At 36.8% G+C, this 24,213-nt stretch overlaps 1 protein-coding gene across 4 annotated transcripts in view; it reads right to left on the reverse strand.

The window, feature by feature from the left end:
• Nucleotides 1–569: 569 nt before the first annotated feature.
• The window catches only part of SPIN1 (spindlin 1), an 80,745-nt gene continuing 57,101 nt past the window's right edge, over nucleotides 570–24,213 (reverse strand). For all 4 annotated transcript variants that reach the window (XM_025282129.3, XM_025282126.3, XM_025282128.3 and 1 more), the window contains 3 exons: nucleotides 13,072–13,325; nucleotides 8,096–8,329; nucleotides 570–4,108 (listed from right to left, as the gene is read on the reverse strand). In XM_025282129.3, coding sequence (XP_025137914.1) covers nucleotides 3,909–4,108; nucleotides 8,096–8,329; nucleotides 13,072–13,325 — 688 coding nt within the window. In that variant the 3' untranslated portion in view covers nucleotides 570–3,908. The remainder of the gene's footprint in view (nucleotides 4,109–8,095; nucleotides 8,330–13,071; nucleotides 13,326–24,213) is intronic.

A 24,213-nucleotide genomic window follows, 5' to 3' on the forward strand; every position in this document is an offset into this window, starting at 1 on the left:
AAACAGGGTAACATTAAAAAAAAAAAAAAATCTAATTTAAGTGTAGGAATACCATAAATTCTACTTTTTCCTCTGATAAAATTATCCAGGAAGATAAAACAGTACATACAGTTTCAGTACTTATATGCCTTGGTGCTTAAAATGAAGATTTTTCACTACAGAATCTAATTGGTATTTAAGTATTAATAAAAGCAATATGCAATTACAGCAAGAAAAGATATGAAAGTATAAAACACATTATTTTATCCTATTTAAAAATTCTTTTTAAATTTAAAATTTTATGATAAATTGAAATTTCTTAATTTCTAATCACAAAGTTTAATACTTTGGACTATATAATATATTGGGGCTACTGATTATTGCCCCTTTTCTTTTTAGGTAGTAGTAATTACCATTCAAATAAAAATTCTACTTCTTTTTGTTCCTATATGTATGCCTGACATTTACATTGGTGAAAAGAGGGAAAAAGGTTACTTAAAATCTTCAAGTCAAACTTCAAAAAATCTTTTCACAGAAGCAGGTTTAACACATCACAGTCTGCTCATAAGCACAAAATTTGCAGTCAAAAGTTGCACATAAAGGGTTTATTTTAAATGTTTTAAGGATAGGATAGAGTTACATCATAATTATAAAAATTACTTACAGAATTAACAGCTTTATATTGTTTATACTTCTAAATGCAGAGAACAGGGAACTGTCTACACATTGTATAAAATAAAATTAAAATTAAAAATGAATTCAAGCTTGAAAGATGAGGTCATTTACCTAATTTTAAAATGCGAACACGAAGACCTCTGAACTATACACATTCGTTCAACTGCACTAATGATGGAAAATACAAAAAGCGCAGCATTTCCAAGGAACCACAGACATTTCAACCATAATTGTTTTCTGTTATAATAATTATTCCTGTTTTGTCTTTGGAGAACTTTCTTTTTTTTAAGACAATCAGCTTAATAATGTTTTCAGGCACTACAATTTGTGACAATCAAAACAGTCTTCTAATGGGTCCACAGCGTTCAGAGATTCAAGCCCAATGCACTTCGGGGTTTGGCACGTAAAACAATAATAGAAATGAAATCTGGTTTAGAAGCAACTGTGATTGTTTTAAGAATGCACAGTCCCTTCAAATGCTGCAAGACATACACAACAGGAAAATCACCTTCCGTTGGCACTACATTTGCTTCACCAGTGCATTTATATCCTACAACCACTAAAACAGCACAGTTAAGCAAATATACAGAAACTGAAAACAAATAAAAACAAAGATAGAAAACAAAAAACCTAAATATATTTAACATGCAATTTTAGTTAGTTACATTGAACATTCTACTTAGAATAGAGCATGCAAAAAAGGATGGTCTGCTTTTAAGGTCTTCCTTTGAAGCTTTACGTGGCAGCCAGACATCACACACGCACACACACGACACAATAATACTATAGCAGGTCAATGAGAAAGGCCAATACATTTTATACAGAGATTCATGTCTTGTGTTGTCACAAGTCCCATGATAATTTTGGAAATTAATGTTGTATTCCTAGAACAAGGAACCAACATTCCGATACCAGGAAAATGCAAGCAACGCATGCAGATCTGAAACATGAGCCTAAACGAAGCCTGAAATACTCAGCTGGGAAGCAGAGTTAGTCACGGCATCAGGAAGTGTGGTTTAAGCCACCAAAAGAAAAAGAATGAAAAAAAAAAAAAAAAAAGGGAAAATAACAACATAAAACCCCTTCCCCTTCCTTCAACCCTAAAGGCAATAAATGGAACAATGATTAAAATAATGATAACAAATCACATGTCGCATTTATCTAGACAGTGGCAGATCATGTGGTATATTAAAAGTTCCTAAAGGTACTTGCAGAAAAACCACAATGCAAGTCATTAAGTAATGCAAGAATTGTTTCAACTGATCCAACCCTCAAGATACCACCAAAGGACTTTGTTTTTCAGCCTACAGCCACTGTGTCCTGTTCACGCAGTGCACACTGGACACCACTCTCTTGGCCATTCGTGTCCTCTTGGATTCGGGGAGCTGGGCTCAGCCTCGAGATTCACATGCAGGAACTCTTACAAGAGCCACCAGCAGAACAGATGACAGCTCTGTAGTGTGACACTTGTTTCAACCACAGAAGGAACACCTAAGACCTAGATACTCACTGCATGGAGAAGCTCACCCTGACCACCCTGGGTGAGGGCACACTGCAGAGAACCAGGTGCTGGATTTACATGGTGCACAAGGTTACCGTACCCCAGCACAACAAGGCAAAGCCTTCCTGAGAGCGAAAATGGGCATCATACCAACCACGTACAGCATGGCCTTGAAACTAACATCAAGAACAGCTATGAGAGGGGTCACAGACCTGGTGCTTGATTGCCAGCCTATGTATTTAAGCTTTCTGCCCAAATCTTAGGTAAGATTTTCAACCTCTACAAGGTTGAAAGATGGTTTCACAAACCATCTTTCTCCCAGCCAGCTTTCAAACTGCCAGGGATCATCTAAAACAAAGTGATAGGCTGATGTTTTGCTGCTAAACGAACCACTTTTGCAGTTCTATTTGAGTTCAAATAACCTTGCAGGGAAGGTTTCAACAGCTAAGGGCTGCTATCAGTCACACCCACAAGCCAGCGCAGGTGACCGACCCTGATGTGGCAGGACCCACCACATGGAATGAATCCACATTATCAGCACACCGTGAGCAAGAACACACAGCACCAAAAAAGGTGTCAGGAATTTAAGCTGTTAATTGTCTAGATATTCTTTGAGGGGGAAAAGCCTTCTGACCATAATCATACACCAGTAATAACAGTAATAATAACAAAGGGATCCGAGAGAACTTGGTAAAAGACAACAATGCCATTCTTACATTTCTAATATAAAAGTACTATGTTCTTCCAGGAACCTACCAAATACACATAAACCACTGATATACTGTTGCCTTTTAAATCCATGTACTAAAACCCAGACTAGTACTAATTTGTACAAATAGTGGACCAAATGCATCATCCAAAACACACCTGTATTACACAATGTGGACCAAGTACCTGGGCTTTGCTTTAAAAAAAGTATTTAAGATTAAAAAAAATGTAAACAAAAAATGTACAAAGCTTAGAATTAAAGGCAGCCTTTTACCTAGATTTCTAATTGTTTTGTAAATTCTAATGTGGGTCATTAAATATCCACAAGTGATTCATGTTTGAATTTACAGTTTAAACCCTCTGGATTGAAATGGTGCTCTGAACTTCTGACTTTCAACACAAGCTGAATGTCCCCATGTTCTTCCTGTGCCCAGATTTAATTTTTAAATAAACAGCAGTGATATAAAGTCAAGCACTCCTGTTAAACTGGAGAAAATTACTTAACTCCTACCTCAATCCACAAAGAACTGCCAATGAAGTGTGTGTGTGTGTGTGTGTGTGTGTGTGTACACAGATCTGTGTGTGTGTGTGTATATATATTATATATGTATACACACAGATATAGATAGGTAGAGATATACATACATATATATCTTTAAAAAAAAAAAAAAAAAAGGCAGTAACAAAAATGCAACCAAACTATGCTTGCATTGTGGCAGCAGAATAAGTGTTAAGAGTGAAGGGGAAAGTGGATAAGATCTATTACGGTTTTAAATGACTATGATACTAGCTTAATTTTTACCAGACTTGCCTGTAACTCCCTTCCAAACAGACAGACTTCTTTTAAGAGGAAGGAGTTCCTTACACAAAATGCTTTGTGTTCACATAAATCTGTACGATTCAGAACAAAACCAGTTCTGCTGGCAGAGATTGTGGGTTCGCAGGGACATTTAAGCTTTCATTAAACTGGAAAGCAATCAAGTCTTTATGTCTACAAATTATACATTTAATAGTTCCACAAATTTGGTAAAGTTCGTGATGACATCTAGGATGTTTTCACCAAATCGTAGACATAAATATGGAAATCATCATCAAACTTGATGAAATAGACAGATGGTTTGGCTTCTACTTGATGAATGACCATGCCAGTCCTTTTAGAGCCATCTTCTTTGGCATATTCCACTTGTTTGCCCACCAGGCTGTCCACAACTTCTCCCGGTTCCCTTTCTGCTGGAGGTGAATCATCTATATTTAAAGAGGGGAGGAAAAAAAAAGAATTTAGAGTCAGTTTTTAGATACACACCAACTCACATATTTTAATAATTTTTAAAAATGTTTTTAGTATCTTGCACTCATTTTGATTTTCTAGACCAAAAGTCAGCGAACTTTTTCTTCAATGGCCAAACAAATAAATATTTCAGGCTTGAAGCCATATGGTCTCTGTACCAACTACTCAGCTGTATCTCTTTGTGATGATACATCTGTGATGACACCGATGACACATAAATGAATGGTGTGACTGTGTGCCAACAGAACTTTATTTACAAAAATCTAGATATGTAAACAATTTCAAAAATCATAACCAGAAATTCCTCTGGCTCATATTTAATTATAGCTATAGTTACCTAATGAAGTAATAAGGACTAAAAGAAAGAAAAGGTCAAGAAAAAACTAAATACAGTTCACCCTTGAATAACAGGAGTTTGAACTGTATGGGTCCACTTATACCGGGATTTCTTCCAACAGTAAACAGATCTGCAGTTGGTTGAATTCATGGATACAGAGGAACCACAGAAATGAAGGGCTGCCCATAAGTTACATGCAAATTTTCAACTGCTCAGAGGGATCAGTTCCCCGCCTCAACCCCCAAGTTGTTCAGTTGTCAACTATAATAATATCTTTCTTAAAAAAAAAAAAAATTTTATTGACATATAAGTGAGTGAGTGAAGTTGCTCAGTTGTGTCCAACTCTTTGTGACCCTGTGGACTATAGCCCACCAGGCTCCTCAGTCCATGGGGTTCTCCAGGCAAGACTACCGGGGTGGGTTGCCATTTCCTTCTCCAGGGGATCTTCCCGACCCAGGGATCGAACCCAGGTTTCCCACATTGCAGGCAGATGCTTTAACCTGTGAACCACGAGGTTGATTTACAATTGTTGCGTTTTATAACTTCTTAAAAATAAGTCTGCACTGGTGATTTCCCTGGTGGTCCAGTGGTTGAGAATCCATCTTCCAATGCAAGGAATGCAGGTTTGATCTCTGGTCGGGTAACAAAGATCCCACAAGTCATAGGCCAACTAAAGCACATGGCTGCTGCAACTAGAGACCACAGGCTCTGGAGCTTGCACACCACAACCAGAGAGAAGCCTGCGCATTTCACAAGGAAGATCTCGAATGCCACAACTAAGACCTGATGCAGCCAAAAATACATAATAAATCTAATTCCTTTTAGTGAAACAAAGTCTTGCTTTACTTTGAAATGATTTTAAAGCAGACAATGCCTACTGGGATTACTGAGAATGTACTACACACTTAAAATGCCTAAGAATCCCTGCCTTATCTTGGGACTCCTTAAAGCTTTTCTCCCTCAACTTTGTTTCATTACACATGGTCCTCCTAATCCAGTTTCAAAATAAAAGAGATTTCTCATGCTATAAAAATAGGTGCTAGGTGAACTCAACTGATATCTCGGAGGACGGATGGGGCACCTGAACTTTTTTTAAAAGTCCCTAAGAAAATCTGAGTGTTGGACAACATTGCTCACCCTACGACCTAACAAGAACTCTGTAAATTCTAGGAAAACACATAAAAATGAGAGCAAATTATCACTATCAATAACAAAGAAACAATGTACGAAGGGGAGAGGCGGTTGGCAAGGGGATGGCACCAGGCAGTTACATTTCTATTTTAAGAAACCCCTTACTGGTCCTGAGAAACTGGAACCCTTTCCTATGGAGCAACAGAGAGCCTTCAAGCAGGATGACCAGGTATCCCGGTTGTCCATGCTTATGCCAGTCATCCTGACACACTAGTTAGCAGTGCGCCTTTTAATTTCCACATGTATCTTGGTCTGGACCATACCTTGAATTTACATTAACAGCAGTTTGCTCTTTGATTATAATAAATGCTCTCACTGAATGATATAATACGGAACCTGCAATTCTGATCTCACATAATACAAATAATCCACATGAGCATGTTATCAGTTCTGGAGGAGTAAAGAGGAAATCTAAGCTGAACTCTTCTTCAATAGCGCTCTTCCATCAAGTAGCAGCATCATACCCTACCACACTTTCACGGCACCTCATGTGGATGAAGAAATCCCATATACATGACTGCCATACGTTTTATAGCAACCATGAATGAAGAAGCAAGAGAGTCAAACAAAGGCCACCATGGAGCTCTTTGTATCAGAACATCATCACAGATTCTAACAGCAAATAAACTTGCATACCGTTCAGAAGAAAGGAGCGAGAGGATACAGACATGGTCGGTGCAGGCAATGGGTAATGCGCGAGTGACCCCATAACTTCTATTACCAAGCCAACAGTACCTGCTTTAGACATTTCTCTACAAAAACGTTAAAAATTTCATATAGGTTGGAGAAAAGCTTTTAAGGAATGTTCTCATTACTAAATTCTTGCCTATATAAACACTTTCCACTATACATTTGTAACAGATACACACAAACTAAAAAAAAAAAAAAAAAAAAAAACTCTAAGAAGGCAGAAGTCAGGGCCAGATGACCATGAGTGGGTTTACTGAGCAGCATGTTCACAGGGAGAGCTTAAAAAAAAAAAAGACACAAAAATGAGGAGAGGATAGCACACTGCTCATATATCCACTGTCTATCGGACACATTTGTCTAAGGCCAAGACTTCATGTGCTTGAGGAAAAGCTATTGAGTAGTTAAAAAAAAAAAAAAAAAAAAAAAAAGGCTCACCTAAAACTGGAATTAAGAAAATAATTCTAGTCACAACAGCATCAAAAAGAATGAAATACTTAGGAATACATGTAAAAAGTGCAAAACTTAGAAAATACATGTAAAAAGTGCAAAACTTACAAAACATTATTCACAGAAAAAAATCTCAATGAATGAAAAAACACCCCACGCTCATGGATCAATAGCTTAACATTGTTAAGATGGAAATACTCTCATGCCAAACTGACCAAGAGATTCAACGTAATATCTAACACAATCTCAGCTGACTTCTTTGCAGAAACCGACAAGCTGATTCTAAAATTTATATGAAATTGCAAAGACCAGCTAAAACAATTCTGAAAGAAAAGGAGGAAGATTCACACTTATTGATTTTAAAACTTAAAAGAATGAAGTTGGACCTGACATCACATCATAAACAAAAATTAACTCAAAATGTATCAAAAATCCAAGTAAGAGTTAAAGACCAACATATTCAAGGCTTCTAGAAGACATGAGGTATAAATCTTTATAACCTTGGACTTGGCAAGGGATTATTAGATATGACTCCAAAAGCATGGGCAACAGAAGGAAAAATAGACAATTTGGATGTCATAAAATTAAAAACTTTTGTACTTAAAGAAGGCTATCAAGAAAGTACAACGACAACTCTGACAATAAGAGAAAGTATCTGCAAGTCATGTATCTGACAAGAGACTTGTACCTAGACTACTGACTCTAACTCAGTAACAAAAAGACAACGTAACTGAAACTACAGGCCAAGGCCATGAATAGATTTCTCAAAACAAGACACACCAAAGGCCAGTAATACAAGAAAAGATACTTGACAACTTTAGTCATCAAAAATATGAAAACCAAAATCACAATGAGGTATCATTTTACTACCACCAGGATATCTAGATTCAAAAAGGCAAGTTCAGAGACAAACGAATACACAAAATATAGTGTATCTATTCAATGGAGTTGTATTTGGGCATTAAAAGAAATGAAGTATGGACACACACTACAACATGGATGAGTCTTGAAAACACTAAGCTGAGTGAAAGAAGCCAGTTACAAAGGACCCTATATTATATATTCTATTCATATAAAAACCCAAAGTTCAGAACAGGGAAAGGAAAATATTCTTGACAAGAGGGTGAATAATTAATTATACAACCTAACTAAAACAATCACTTATCCCTAATAATTAACAATTGTAAATGTATCTCCATAAGAATTAATCAAAGACCTTGTTTTGAAATTCAAATTCCTTTTGAAGTATCAAAAGTAAAAGCTGTTGATTTATACTTACTAGAATCGGGCATAATGCGAAGGTCGCCTTCTTTATAATCATCTAAGAGCTGGTACATGTATAAGACAGGATCTTTCTCATAGGTGATGTAAAACCATGTGTTCATGATAGGGGCGCGTGCTAAGACCATTCCCCTCCACTCGTCTTTAGAGCCATCCTCTGTCTCAAACATGTGCTCCACTGCTTTGCCAATCATTGTGTCGGCTAGGTGCGCATCACTGATTCGAGATGTTGCTAGGGACAAAAAAAGCAAACAATGGTTTACAAAATATGCACTGTGAAGACTGAACTTATTCAAAGAAATGATTCTGAAATACACTATCAGGCTTCAGAATCATGTGGAGGGCTGTACAAAGGACAACCACCAAATTCACATTATTGACCCAGCCCAGGATGGATTCCACGGAACTACTATGCCCCGAAGTCATGTTACTGAGAGAATCTGTTTTTCTTTCTCTGAATTCATCTCTCTTGGTACTGTACTTAATTAAAAATTTTAGTTGTTTATTCAAGGTATAAAGTATTTTGGTTACAATAATTATTTTAAATTATTAATAATTATAGACTTACAGAAAAGTTCCAAAATTAGTATTGTCCCTATAAAACTTTTACCCACCTTCCTTTACATTTACAAAATGGTCATTTATTAAAATCAAGATATTAAGCTTCAAGGCATAGGTTTTTACTCTGGCCCCTACAATCTATTTTTTACAGTAATCAGAGTGGTATTTGTGGCAGTTACACCAGATTATGTCAATCATTTGCTTAAAATACTCCAGCATTTTCCTTTCATCATCTGAATAACAATCTGTTTCTCCACAGCCAAAGCCCATCAGCCTTCATTCCCTGCTGGTCCTCTGCCCTCCTGTTCTGTCACCTTCCTCCTACTGCCTACATACACCTCAGCAGCATAGGCATCTTTTTCTGGGATGCCCTTGGGCTGACCACAACCCCCACATCCTCAGGGGCTGGCTCGTCCTGAGCAGGTGTCCTCCCTGAGGCTCTCCAGGACCATGTTATGAAAAGCACCCCACCACTCGGTCACTTGAGTTTTATTTCTTAAGGACATTCACCACTATCTATAATCATCTTGTTTTACATGTTTGTTTACTTGTTTTTAGACTGCACAGTGATGACAGCAGAGGCCTTTCCCATCGTAGGGGCTGGGATGATCATATGATGATCATATGATCATCCTATCATATGATGATGATATATCATCCCATCATACGATCCCACTGTGATCATAGGGGTTCAACACTGCTGTGTGAATTAATTATTTCAGAGGAAAAGCAGGTTGTTCTAGATTGTCGTTAGGAACACAGGTGAAAAATGACAAGCTTCTTTTCTCTTTTAACACTGGGATAATTATGGAGGAGCCTATTGATGTTAAGATTTGTCCATTCTTCATATTTCAGATAATTCTTTAAGGAAAAAAAAGGCACTTCTATCTCATTCATGAGAGCTTCTATTTTTGTTTAAAGATACTGCTATTCAATTTTATCAGAAAGACACTCTAATAAACACAAATGGTAGTTTTGTTTACATGTGCAATAATTACCAAAAATAACAGATTCTCTGCTGCACAACACTAAAGCAAAATCCCACCAGTTTCTCCAAACCAGAAGGTATCAAACTTTCTGATCTCAGGACTCCTAAAATTTTTGAGTATTTGTTTATATGTACGATAAATATCAGTATCAACTATTTTTAAAATTATAAATGATGTATCTAAAGATATTTTAAGATACCCACAGAAATACATTAAGGAAAAATAACTATTTTCTAACAAAATTTTAATATATATCTAGCTTTAGAAACAGGCAGCTAGCTAGACTCATATCTGTTTCAATATTCAATCTTTTTTGCATGTACTTTTAGTTGACTTTTAAAATCACAAAGATATGCTGTTGAAAAAGAGTATTTTATTCATCTTTTCAAATAATTCTAGATATTCTCCTCTGATATCACACCAAAACTCAGCAAGTCTTGGCTTTCCTTAAAGGTTAACTGCACTGTAGAATCTGAAATCATTATCAATAACCTTCTGTCAAACTTTTAAATTAAAATTCGTCTGAAGAATACATAAAGAATTCCTATAACTCTGCAACAAACAAAACAAATTGAAATAATCCAATCAAAAATGTGGGCAAAGGAATAGGTATTTCTGCAAAGATGACATATGAATGGTCAAAAAGCATATAAAAAGATGCTTAGCATCACTAATCATCAAAAAAAATTCAAATCAAAACCAATAGAAAATAACAAATATTGGTGAAGATGAGAAATTGAAATCCTTATGCACTATTGGTGGGACTGTAAAATGTTAATGAACACTATGGAAAAACAGTATGTATACAGGCACCTCAAAACAAAACTGCTGTATGATTCCACTTCAGGGTAAGCCCAAAAGAACTGAAAGCAGGGCTTTTAGACATATTTGTACACCCATGTCATAGCAGCACTATTTACAATAGCCCTGATAGAAGGAACCCACCAAGAGTCCAATCAGGGATGAATGGGGAAAAAATGTGGTATACACATACAATGGAATATTACTCAGCCTTAAGAAGGAAGTCACGTGCTACAACATGAATGAACCTTGAGGACGTTATGCTAAGGGAAAGAACCTAGTCACAAAAAAGCAAGACAACATGATTCTACTTATGATGTACCTAAAGTTAGCAAATTCACAGAAACAGGATGGTGGGTACAGGGGCTGGTGGGAGGGGGAAATGAGTTGTTTAATGAGGAAAGAATTGCAAAATAAAAAAATTTGGAAATCTATTCCGTAACAATGTGAATATACTTAATACCTCTGAACTGTACACTTAAAAACAGTTATGGTAGTAAATTTAATGTTTTGTGTTTTTTACCACAACCAAAAAAAACCTGTTGGTCTTTGAATGGATCTTTCACCAATACATGATTTGGTAACATCATGCACTCTGTTCGTATCAAAAATATATTCACTGAGCTATGCAGATCTTTGGAAACCTCAGTATATAACTGTGAAAGGATGAGAGTGATAAAGGCAAATTATACCTTAAGATTACTATGAATTTTGATCTCATAAGGCTCATGAATATGCTTCAGGGAACCGCAACAGTCCCCAGACCACGCTCTGGCAATCAGTACTCTGAGATGTCACTTTCTCTCACCTTTAGCTTAAGGTTAAGGAAAACAAAACTAACTTAAATGTACTGCCTAACACAAATTAGGAAAAACCATTTTCTTTCTACATGGAATATAAATGAAGCCCAAATAACTTTTCAGAATAAAGTATCACAGGGAATACTATAATTAACTGATAATTATATTAGGCATATAACATACTGCTGCTTTGCAAATAGGCCTTTGGATTTCCTTTTAAAAATTGTTTTTTTTTTCCTTAGAAAAGCAATCCATGTCTATTGATGCAAACTGAAATGGCCCAGAACTAGAAAGAAAAACATTAAGAAACCCTTAAATCTCATCACCAGAGACACTCATATATTTCTGGATATCTTGGTTTGGTAAAATCAGTTTTTTTTTTTATAAATCAAGCTAAGTTTTTTTCTGCTCTATGATGACAAAAGAACCAACACAGGTCATGTGGCAGAATTCAGTAAAATCTCAAATAAGCTAGCAGTCTTGCCCTTGAAGGGGTCAGAAAAAGAATTATGATAATTAATGAGCACAAATAATTGATACAAAGGTGAAGATACTTTTTAAGCCCTGAAGGGAAGATTCTTCCATGTTAGTTTCTGATGTGGGAAATGGACTGCTCTCAAGATCAAGAGGAAAGAGGACATGCCTCACAAGGAACAATGTGTTCAGTCACACTTAAAAGAGATAAAGTTTAAAATGCCAAAGATTTACTATTACACAATTAGTCACCTGTAGTTAAAAACACAAATTTAAAAAAGACTTCTGTGAAAACAGAACTGTATTTATATAGGATGAGTAAAGACAACATCTGCTATCTAAAGCAAAGATTAAAAAGTAACTTGCTGCTCTGCTAAACTTAACCTGATGGGGAAGCATTGTCCCAGGAACACAAGGATAAAAGCAAAGGGACAGGGGACTGGGTAAGCTGCTTCCCTTGACAATCTGATTCCAAAATTCTATCCTCCAAGTACAGAACTGCTGAAGCTATATTTGTAAAAATACAGGCTTTTAAAGGACAATTACAAAAACATAAACCAGATTCAGGCAATGGCAGCATCACTGTAAAAATGCAAATACTCTGAAGAAAAGAACATTCATTTGGGAGTAGTCTATTGATCTTAAAAAAAAAAACTCAATTTTACTTTATTCTTAAAAATAAAACCAGTCATTATGCCTAAGGTATGCAAGGCAAAACTGATTCATATGACATTTAAAGTCATTCATAGCTCTTATGACCATTTGTGTATATAAAAAATAAACTGAGGCTGTCATTAAAAAAAAAAGAAAAAAAGCCATTCATTTCCCACAAACCTTGCAAAACAAACCCTTAAAAATATAATAAAATTCACATGCATTGGTTGTTTAAATTTTGGCTGAAAGTGCAATGATCACTTTTATAATAATACACAATGAAAAATACACTTCACCTAAAAGATTCTAAAATAAACACATGAAATTTTTCTTAGTTACTGTATGATGAAATAAGTACACTGAATATTTGAGCTAATGAGAAATACTCTTACCCATCAGAGTCCAGATAAACTGTGAGCAAAATGTGGGAAATAATCATATTAGAAATTATTAGATTGTCAACTTCTTAGGGAACAATTTTATACATCTTTATATCCCTCACAGTTCCTTTGAACTGTGGTTTCAGGACATCTGTTCAGAAGTTTTCATGGTCTTAGGTGACTGATTTAAATATGTATCAGAAGTGCTTATTCTCCAATAAAAAGACAAATACCAGTAATGCAAATAATCAAAAAGCATCCATTTCAGAAATCCTTTTTAAAGCATATAATGCACAAATAGTAAAGAGAACTTACCAACTCTATCAGGGAGGACTTCAAGCGCAGAAACTCTTTCATCTTTATTAAGTTCTAGTCCATAAACACAGTCAAATCCATCGTATTTTATAAGATACAAAGAAGGGTTTACAGGCACCTGGTCCAGAACGGTTCCTTTCCACTGGGTGACAGGGCCGTTCCCTTCCTTCCACCCATGCTGAATCCTGCAGCCTACGATGTTCCGCCGGGGCTGGGAAACAGGCTTGCTTGGTCCCACACTGCTCCGATGTTTTCTGTATTCACACATATACACATATAAGGTATCTTCTCAAAGTATGCACTCCTACCAACACAACTACTGCTAGCTAGCCTGCTCTCATCAGAAACGACCCTGGTCCTGTGCAGGCTAACGCTGCCACACCCAGGGTTCACGTGGCTCTGGCCAGCCATCTCCCGGTCCCACAGCCATGCAGCGGTGGCTCACAGGGGGCCCGTTTCAAGCAACAGGAGCTTCCTGTGCACCTTAAGTGTGGAGGCAGAAAAACCAGGACTAGCCCGTAGCAACTAAGCCCTAAAATTAAGCATCACCTTTTCAGCTTTCTGAATTTCTTTTAATTAAATCAACTTACAGTTATCCAAATTAATCAAAGAAAGACAAGCACTGACTACATGAAATAAATGCACGTGCATATGGCCTTATGAAACAGAAATCCATTTCTTGTCAAAACGAAATGTGTAACTATTCAATTTCAACCATTCTTATGCCCACATAACTTTATTCCCACTGGCTTAAACAATAAGAATAAACTAGACATTTAACTTTTTCTTAAACTAAGTCCAAGCTGGCTTATATTCATGCATTTATACCATCATTACTTCTCTAGAAAGCACATAATCTTCAACCTTTAAATCTGTAGCAAATAATGCAATATTGAAAATTATTCAAGCGACATACATCAGTTCCAAACAATTGAAAAACCTACATACAATGTTTACAAATAATACACCTGGCTCTTGATGTTAGGAGGAAAAAAACCTTCATTTCATGGAGCAATCCAAAGACAAGGGACAAGACTTGGCTTGAATGAAAGCTGAAGGCCAAAGCCATGCTGGCACATGGATGCTGCTATATGCCAACAATGAAAAAATTTAGAGAGCAGAAAAGAATTGCTTTTCTGCTACATATAGGCATAAAGCTCTCATCTGGTAAACCATAAAAGTGGTGAATAAATGGAATAAATACAAATGTACCTTAAAAAAAAACAAGTAGTTTATTATAGGATATAATATTTAAAATTACAATTGTATATATTTGAAGTAGACCAGCTTGGTAAACTTCGTGGGTTTGTGAAACAGAGAAAACAGGTTATACAGCAAACCATTAAAGCTGCATTAATAAGGCCTATAATCAGTTGACACAATCCTTTACCTAAGCAAGAGAGGGAACACCATTTGGGGAACATCTCAGAAGGAAAACTTCTCCAGTCGGACTGTAAAAGGATTCACAGGATTACATACAGGATTGTGAGACCATGAGACCAGAAGACGCTGTGTCTGCCCAGCACTTAAGGCTTTGCACACACCCAGCCAAAAGGCCTTCCAGGAAAGGCAGAACCATGCACTGAGGCCATAAGCTGAGAATAACATCCTGAATAGGATTAGGCCCGGGGATAAAGGAAAGATGAGGTTCAGGTGCTAGGCAGATCTCAACAGGTAATACAGAGGAGAACACACAGAAGTGTATTAAGTGTGCCATGGGAATACTGAAGAGCTCTGCAGCACAGACAGCTCTCCTGGTATAGTGTCACCCCTTCCCATGTACAAGAGTCTCAGCAGAGGACCATGGTGGCAACAACGGGCAACGGAAGCAAACCCAAGAATATGCCCCAAGGTAGACGGAAACTATCACCTAACATTATGCACACACAAAGGCCATGAAAGAGGAACTTACGTCAGAAACAGAAGAGCCCAGATGAGAGGCAGCCACACGAGAGAAGAGGCAAGAAAAATCAGACACAGTCAAGAAACAAGCAGCAATTTGAAATCTTTGCAGAAATGAAGACCAGACTAGAGGAAGATGGAAGAAATTGACACCAAGGAGCATTTAAGGAAAACTGTTGTTTTTCAGTCATTAAGTCGTGTCCAACTCCGCAATCCCACGGACTGCAGCACATTAGACTCCTCTGTCCTCCAGTATCTCCCAGAGTTTGCTCAAATTCATGTCCATTTAAGGAAAATAGATAATAAAAAAAGAGACAGATGGGAACAGATATGAAATTCCAACTTCTATATAACAGAATCACCCAACAGCTAAAATCAGAAGAACAGAAAAAATACTAAAATAATTCAAGAAAAATATCCTGAAAGACTGAAATGTACAAACACATCCCTGGTAAAACGGACACAGAACTACTGACGCTAAGACATCCAGTAAAACAAACAAACTTTAAGGAAAATAACATCTCCTGGCATCCAAGCAAAAGAATTGCATCACCTGTAAGGAAAAGCAAATCACAATGTGACAGTGACCCTGTGCGCCACCAGTCATGAACCTTCAAGTTCTCAGGAAAGAAAATGTGAGCTGGTGATTTCATAGTCGGCCAAGAATTCTATATTATCCTCCAAGTAAAGTACACAGATAAAACTGTGGACAAATAAGAACTTGAGGAATATTGTTCTTACAGATGCTTCCTGAAGAAGTTAACAGTTGGCCATTCATATCTATGGGTTCCACATCCTGATTCAACCAAATGTGGACAGAAAAACAAAGTTCCAAAAAGCAAAGCTTGAATTTGCCACAGGCAGGCAACAATTTACATATCATCTACATTGTTTTTACAACCATTTACACAGTATTTACTCTGTGTTAGGTATTATGAATAATCTAGAGACGATCTGATGTATATAGGAGGATGTGTGTAGGTTATGTGCAAATACTAGGCCATTTTATATAATGGACTTGAGCATCCGTGGATTTTGGTATGGTGTCAAGGGCCCTAGAATCAATCCACCCAGATACCACTGTATAGGACAGTTTCAGATAATCAAGAATGCTTAGAAAGCTTTCAGCACAGAGCTGACAGTAAGCATCTTTTAAGCTGATAGTAAGTAAAAGTGAGCATCTTTTACTGCAGAACAAACATAGAGAAAAAGAGAAATACAGCAATATGTAACTATTATCTGCTCTGACAACCGAGTTAACACCACTCCGAAAAGGGGAGGGAAAGAAGAATACCTGTAAAGTACAAGAAATTTGCTAAACAAAAGAGTATGATTTGGAACAGAGTACCTTATATTAAATGGAGAGAAAGCAGAGAAGCGGGAGCTAATTCAATAGACTGTTCATAGTAAGGAACCAATCTATATAACTAAAGTAAATAAAGATCGGTTAATTTTAAAAGACTGCAGTATAAAACTTAGTGGAGAGAAAAGACTTAATAACATACTATCAGTAACTTGTAACTACTAATAATACTCAAACCTAAAAGTGAACTCAAGACCTCTTCATAATCCCTGAAAATGGGCCTCTACATCCAACTGGCCCTCTGTGGGGATATACGGCTGTGAAGGTGATTACATTTCTTCTTTAGAATACAGGTATCTTTTCGAGCATTACATTTTTCTTCAAATAGACAATTACCTATCTTCTTTTGATCTTTAGGAAAAAGTCCTTGTGATTCATCCTGTGTACAGGATCAGGTTTTCTTCAAAGCAAAGGCAGAGGTTGGTCCCCAAAACTCACTGAAGAAAGAATTCAGTCATATGCACCATTTTATAATTCAAAGACATTCTATTATTACTACCAAAATTATAAGCAAATATAGTATCTTTACCAGTGTGATGATTAATTTTAATGTGTCAAGTTGGCTGGGCCACAATACTAAGATACCTAGTCAAACATTACTCTAAATGTTTTCTGTGAAGATATTTTTCTACATAAAACTAACATGTATATCAGCAGATAGATTGCCTTGCATTACATAGGTGAGTCTCATCCAATCAGCTGAAGGTATTAATATCAGCTCTTCCCTGGATCTGATCTCCAATCTCTGTGCACACAACATTGGTGCTGTTTCTCTGGAAAACACTGACTACAAACAGAAAAGATTCTATCCTAGATTCAGAGGCATGAAATTTTCTACTACCATGATTCTCAACAAAACCAAAGTACACTTAGCAACTGAGAGCAGAAAAGGGCAACTGAAAGACTCAGAGCAGTTCAGCCACTCATCCTTCCTACACTCACTAGTGGCCTTCTTCTGTAACGTGCAGTGGCTTCTGAAGAGGGAGACGCACGATGCTCTCTTTAATCATATTTCAGAACAAGCATTTTCATCCCGGTCACCTCCAGTGGAAGTACATGAGACTCTCCTCCCTCTTCCGAACAACACCAGGGACTCAAATCAATCTAGCAAGCAGCCCTATTCAGAGTGGTTCCTATATCCTTTAATTCTGAAGAAACATGACCCTTCCTTTTTTGCATGGATTTTATTTTCTCACTTTCTTTAAGGGAATTTTAATCATTAACTTTTGTTACATAATATGTGATAATAATATGCCTGGATTACTCCCTGGTTTGGGGAACTTCCTGCAAGCCATATGGTGCGGTCAAAAAATACAAATAAATAAATAAATAACCTACTTATTAAGCTTACAATTTTCTACTAAAGTACACAATTAAAACCAAAGTAAGAAAAAAAAACCAAAGTAAGACGAAAAATAACCCCAAAAAATTAAATAACAAAAAAAATTCTTAGTAAAGGAAGGAAAAAAATTTTTTAAACAAACATCTTAGCACCTTAGTAACCCTTTCCTGGCCACTTTCACCACACTATCAGAAATTTAGTCTTTTGTTCCAAATTGTTATTAATTTTGCTCAGTTCAGTTCAGTCGCTCAGTCATATCCGACTCTGCGACCCCATGAACCACATAGCACGCCAGGCCTCCCTTTCATCACCAACTCCCAGAATTTACCCAAACTCATGTCCATTTAGTCGATGATGCCATCCAACCATCTCATCTTCTGTCGTCCCATTCTCCTCCTGCCCTCAGTCTTTCCCAGCATCAGGGTATTTTCAAATGAGTCAGCTCTTTGCATCAGGTGGCCAAAGTATTGGAGTTTCAGCTTCAACATCAGTCCTTCCAATGAACACCCAGGACTGATCTCCTTTAGGATGGACTGTTTGGATCTCCTTGCAGTCCAAGGGACTCTCAAGAGTCTTCTCCAACACCACAGTTCAAAAGCATCAATTCTTCGGCACTCAGCTTTCTTTATAGTCCAACTTTCACATCCATACATGACTACTGGAAAAACCATAGCCTTGACTAGATGGACCTTTGTTGGCAAAGTAATGTCTCTGCTTTTGAATATGCTGTCTATGTTGGTCATAACTTTCCTTTCAAGGAGTAAGCATCTTTTAATTTCATGGCTGCAATCACCATCTGCAGTGATTTTGGAGCCCCCAAAAAACAAAGTCAGCCACTGTTTCCAGTTTCCCTATCTATTTGCTATGAAGTGATGGGAGTGGATGCCATGATCTTCGCTTTCTGAATGCTGAGCTTTAAGCCAACCTTTTCACTCTCCTCTTTCACTTTCATCAAAAAGACTCTTTAGTTCTTCTTCGCTTTCTGCCATAAGGGTGGTGTCATCTGCGTATCTGAGGTTATTGATATTTCTCCTGGCACTCTTGATTCCAGCTTGTGCTTCTTCCAGCCCAGCGTTTCTCATAATGTACTCTGCATATAAGTTAAATAAGCAGGGTGACAATATACAGCCTTGACGTACTCCTCCTATTTGGAACCAGTCTGTTGTTCCATGCCCAGTTCTAACTGTTGCTTCCTGACTTGCCTACAGGTTGCTACTATCTTAAAAATAATTTTTAAAAAACATTCCCTTATTTAGTAGCAAACAAAGAGGATTTTTGTTGCTTTTTGCAACAAATTTTTGCAGCATTTATTTTTTTCTCATGTATATTTGGTCTTTCTAGATATATTCTCTGGTAGTCAGACAGGGTTCACAAATGCAAACTACAAATTCTTGCAAGCCTCAAAATACTGTTATTTTGTTCTCCTCCTTGACTTGCCTAGGTATGCAAGGCAGGCTCAAATTCCCTTTGCCTTCAGTACCTTTACTGCAAAAAGGTATTTTCATTGTCTTTTATCTTCCAGAGTCACAGATACCAGATGCCAATCTGATCCTTGCTCCTTTGAGGGTAATCCATCTCGCTCTTCAAGCTGCTTTTAGAATTTTGTTTGTTACTAGATTCTGAAATGTCCCTAGGACTTGTGACATGTTTCTAAGTATCCCTCACTAGGACTTGGTCAATTTCTTGAATTAGGTAAAATAGGCTTGAATTTCAGCCTATCTATTGAATATCTTACCTAACATTTTGATTTATATGAATTGATCATTTCTTTATCTTAAATGATTTTTCTTTGTAATGAGTGCAACACCTGATATGAGGATAATTTTCACTTTTCTGGATTCCTTATGAACTTCTGGGTTCAGCCTTGTTTTCGTTGCATCTGCTGCCATCTGAGTGGCAGCGTTCTTCACACCTGCAGGAGAGCAAGGTTAACTCTCCTGTTCTATGTATGACTTTCTTTGGTGCTGTCAGAGTTCCTCAGGTGCCTGATGATTCTTGGTGTCCATATTTTCAGATGCAAGGAAAGATATAAGTGGTATCCGTAGCTGAGATGTGTTTCTTCAGGCCAAGTCAGGGTCTCTGAGGTCTCAGTATGAAGTATAGGTTCTGATAAAGCAGCCAGGACCCAGGTAATTTCAGAGCAGCTGAGACTGTGTGGCAACTTCAAGCCAGGGGAGATAAGGTGAACACCTACTGCCTAATGCAGCTGGTTTCTCACCGTAATGACAAAGGTAACTGAAGCCAGCCTGTGCTGTCTCTAACCTGAATAGATGCTAGGGTCTAGTGTGAACATTCAACTTTTTGGAGGTCTTGTTTTTCAACTCAAAGTTGTTGAGAGTTCCTTAGATTAGCTTAGTTTTTATATTGATATAAATCTATTCCTGTCTGCTGTGTATCCTGCAGAGATTTCTCAGTGTTCTGATCTGTTGGTGGGATGATCTTTCTATATCAGTAACAAAAACTGCAAACTTAATGTAAATTACGGTGAAGTACTATTTTCTATCTGCTTATAGAATAAATACAACCCTCCTAGTGAACAAACAATCTGGCATCCATTGTCTCAGTGATTTCATATCTATGAATTGATCAAAAGAAAACAATGGACAAGCACAAAACTACAGCAAACAGTATGTTCTGAGCAGTGTTTGTACCACGGGAAACTGAATATGAAGTTCAATAGGTCTCACTGATTTAGTAAGTAATACTTATCTATATGATGAATAACTACATAGCTATTAAAATCACAGAAATAATATAAAGACATTTTAAAAATACACACAATCATCCAAACAGATATGTAGGAAAAAAAAACTTTTAAAACATACATTAAATTATTGATAGGCATAATCTCTGGATGAAGGTGGATCAAAAATAATTAAGCTGCCTTTCCCTGCAGTCACTTGTTATCTTCAAATTTTTTTATGATTTAAGTACTTTACTTTTATAGGCAGATAAAATACAATTTGTAATTATGCTTAAATTAATGCAATGGATTCCTAATTCTGCAAGAAACTATATATAAAAATAGATTTATACATATTAGCATTATAAATTCCAAATTTTATTTCTGTTGCCTTTTTAGTCAAGAGTAATTTCAATTTTAGAATACCATTTCACTAATTCTAAAAGAAGAATTAAAGATCTAATATAGATACCATTTTTGCCAAATTTATTTAATGAACAACCTAATTTGATTGAAAAGGTAGAGGCAGGAAAGAATGAACAGATGGGACTTCCTGGAGGTCCAGTGGTTGGGACTCCGAGCTTCCACTGCAGGGGGCACGAGTTTGAGGAACTAGGAGCTGCACAGCAACGTGCAGCCCCAAAAAAAAGAAAAAGAAAAAAGAAAAGAATGAACGGATGCCTCAATGAATACTGAAGACAAAAACAGTAATTAGAATAATACAATACTTCTAAAAATCGTAAGCCAAGCTTTCCAATTACTGCTCCCTGAATGTCCAAACTTAATACCCTTACAGCCAAAGTTTACAAGTATTGTTTTAAAATATTTTTAAATATGTTAAACTAGTAATTATGAATGTTAAGAGTGAAAAAATATTTACTACTTTATTTTTCTGTGTATTTGAAATTTTCCATACTAGAGAAGTTAAAAATTACATATTAAACAAATTTTTTAAATTCTAATCACTAATTCAGATTCAAAAGTCAGTAAGAAAAATTTTAATAAAAATTAAAGCTTACTTACATGAGTTGAAATAGTATATATAAAAGTAAAGAATAAGAACATGTCAGATAACTGGCAGAAGATACAAGAAGATAAAAAACACACTTAGATGGTCATATCTCTAGGTAGTTCAATCTAACAACAGTATAGGGCTTCCATGATGGTCCCACTGTGGTTAAGAACCTGCCTTGTAATTCAGGGGACACTGGCTTGACCCCTGGTCCGGAAGATCCCACATGCCATGGAGCAATTACGCCCCTGCATCACAACTACTGAGCCCCCACTCTAGAGCCTACATGTTGTAACTACTGAGCCCGTGTGCTGCAACTGCTGAAGCCCTCGTGCTCTAGAGCCCACGATCTACAAGCAAAGCCGCTGCAATGAGAAGTCTGTGTACCACAACTAGAGAGTAGCCCCGCTCCCTGCTAGAGAAAGTCCATGTTGCAGCAACAAAGATCCAGTGCAGCCAAAAATAAACAAAACAGAACAGAAAGTAAACATATTTTTAAAAAGAACAGCTCAGGGAGTTCCCTGGTGGTCCAGTGGTTAGGACTTTAAACTTTCACAACTGAAGGCTGAGTTTCAGTCTCTGGTTGGAGAACTAAGATCCCACAAGCCAGTACAAAAAGGGATGTAAGATTAACAATTTAAAGCAACTAACTTTTTTAAATTTAAAATGAGAGTTTCTGGAATATGGTGATTTTGCTTTGTATGTTCTCCTTGGATATGTTATTTTTAATAGCCTTAGTGTCTGGCATTTTCTTGGGGAAAAAAGTCTAAAGTATTCTTAACTATCACTTACCAGGTAGTCAATAAACAAACAGCAACATTATAAACAAATACCAACACATCTCATTCAACTGAGGACACATGGAATTATAGCGCCAAGGGCAAATAAAAGGCTGTATTGTGTCAGGATCCAAACAATTCAAGGATAAAAGTAGAGAAACCAGAATTAAACATCTATAATCACTTTCCTTGTCATCTCCATAAGCTATAAACAGCTTTTCCTATAGTTTCAATGGGAGTAAATGGTGACCAAGTATACAGCATCCAATCACCTTTCATTGCTATAATTGTGTAATTAATTTCCAAACAACTTGACTTTGTTATCTGATGTGCTTTAAGATATCAGTTCTGATGATGGTTTAGGCCAGTGCTTCTCAAACTCAGGCATACATCAAATCTCCTACAGTTTCTGAAAACAGTTACCCAAGCCCTGTTCCAGAAACTCTGGGTTCCATTCTATTCTGCAGGTCTGAAGAAGAACCAAAGACTTTCTAACAAGCTTCCAAGTGCGCTGCTGACCTAGGTACCACACCTTTGGTAGCAGAACTGATCCAGAATAAACAGTAACTTCTATACATCCAAGTTCCCAAAAAGGAAAACCAAGACTATAGAAAACACTTTTGTACTTTGCTCAGTACTTTAAATAATGGTACTGAAAGTACCATTCCAATTATTCTGTCATCAAGAAAAGAATTCCTGAGAACAAACTAGTGGTTACCAGTAAGGAAAGGGAAGGTGGAGGGGCAAAACAGAAACAGGAGATTAAGTATAAACTCCTGTGTATAAAACAAACAAGAATATACTGTAGCGTATAAGGAATCTAGCCAATATTTTATAATAAGTGTAAATGGAGTATAATCTTTAAGGGTTGTGAAACACTATGTTATACACCTAGAACATAATTATATGTCGATTTAAGAAACAAAATCTGTGCTAGAAGGCCTTTCACCCTTTATCTAGACTCCCTTAATGACTTGAGTACCATTTCTCATCAGTAAATATCTTACTTTTATAGTCAATATTTAAAGGCACCGTACTTCTTACATTTTTAACTATTATAATTCTCCTATAATAAACTAGTAATGACAGCCATATACTGCATACTTTGGTGTATGAATTAACTGATCTCTTTCCTGATTTTTTTATTTTTTTAATACTGTGAGATAAAAACAGCTTCCTTACTGTGTTCCAGCAGATTTCAAAAGAAACTAAGTCAAAATAATTCTTTTTGCAAGATGCACAGCAGCAAATAGAAAAAAACTGCTTCTCTAGCACCTGTTGCTTGTTAAGAGTTCTACAGCTGAAACTGGCATTCCCAGCTTAAACTGACAATAAAAAAACAGGATGGAGAAAGTCAAGTTTTCTATCCAAATCACTCTGGCCTTTTCATTATTTTGTCTACACACTGTGCACACAGAGTATTCAGAGATGTCCATGGCAAGCATCCAAATGCCTCAAGGGTTTTCCAAAGCACTATTCACTTTCACTGGTGTGAGTAACAGAGCTACTGGCAAATTGATTAAAAAGTATTCCACATTTGACCAGTTTATCATTGTCAATACCATGGTTCATTTAGATGCTTGCTCCAACTGTGATCTAGGTCTGTGTGCTTGTGACAGAAATATTTTTCATATACGAGACAATAAAACATACAGTTCAGGAAACAGGACGTGGTATCAATAGTTACTATAGGTTCCAGAATCATACTGTCCTGTTGCTGTATCCTAGCTATTTCTTAGATGTGATGACCACAGACTCAAACTCTCTTCACACAGAAGGATTCAAGGTCCCTACTTGACAAGGGATGTCATGAATGAGACTACCCCAGGGACAAGAGGAGGAGGAGGGGAAGGAGCACAGTGACAGCCTTGGTCAGTGACTAGTACTGGTGTCTTAGAAAAAGGAAAACATTCCCTAGAAATCCTCAATTCAGTGTGTTAACAGGTCCTGATCCATTTTTCAAATGTACATTAGTGGAAAAGATACCAAAGCCCAGTCACACCTCCCTGAAATATAAATCTATTGACTATCCAAATTAAGGAAGAAAAAGAGCCAGATCCA

The sequence above is a fragment of the Bubalus bubalis genome, chromosome 3 (genome assembly GCF_019923935.1).
Source record: "Bubalus bubalis isolate 160015118507 breed Murrah chromosome 3, NDDB_SH_1, whole genome shotgun sequence".
NCBI lineage: Eukaryota > Metazoa > Chordata > Mammalia > Artiodactyla > Bovidae > Bubalus > Bubalus bubalis.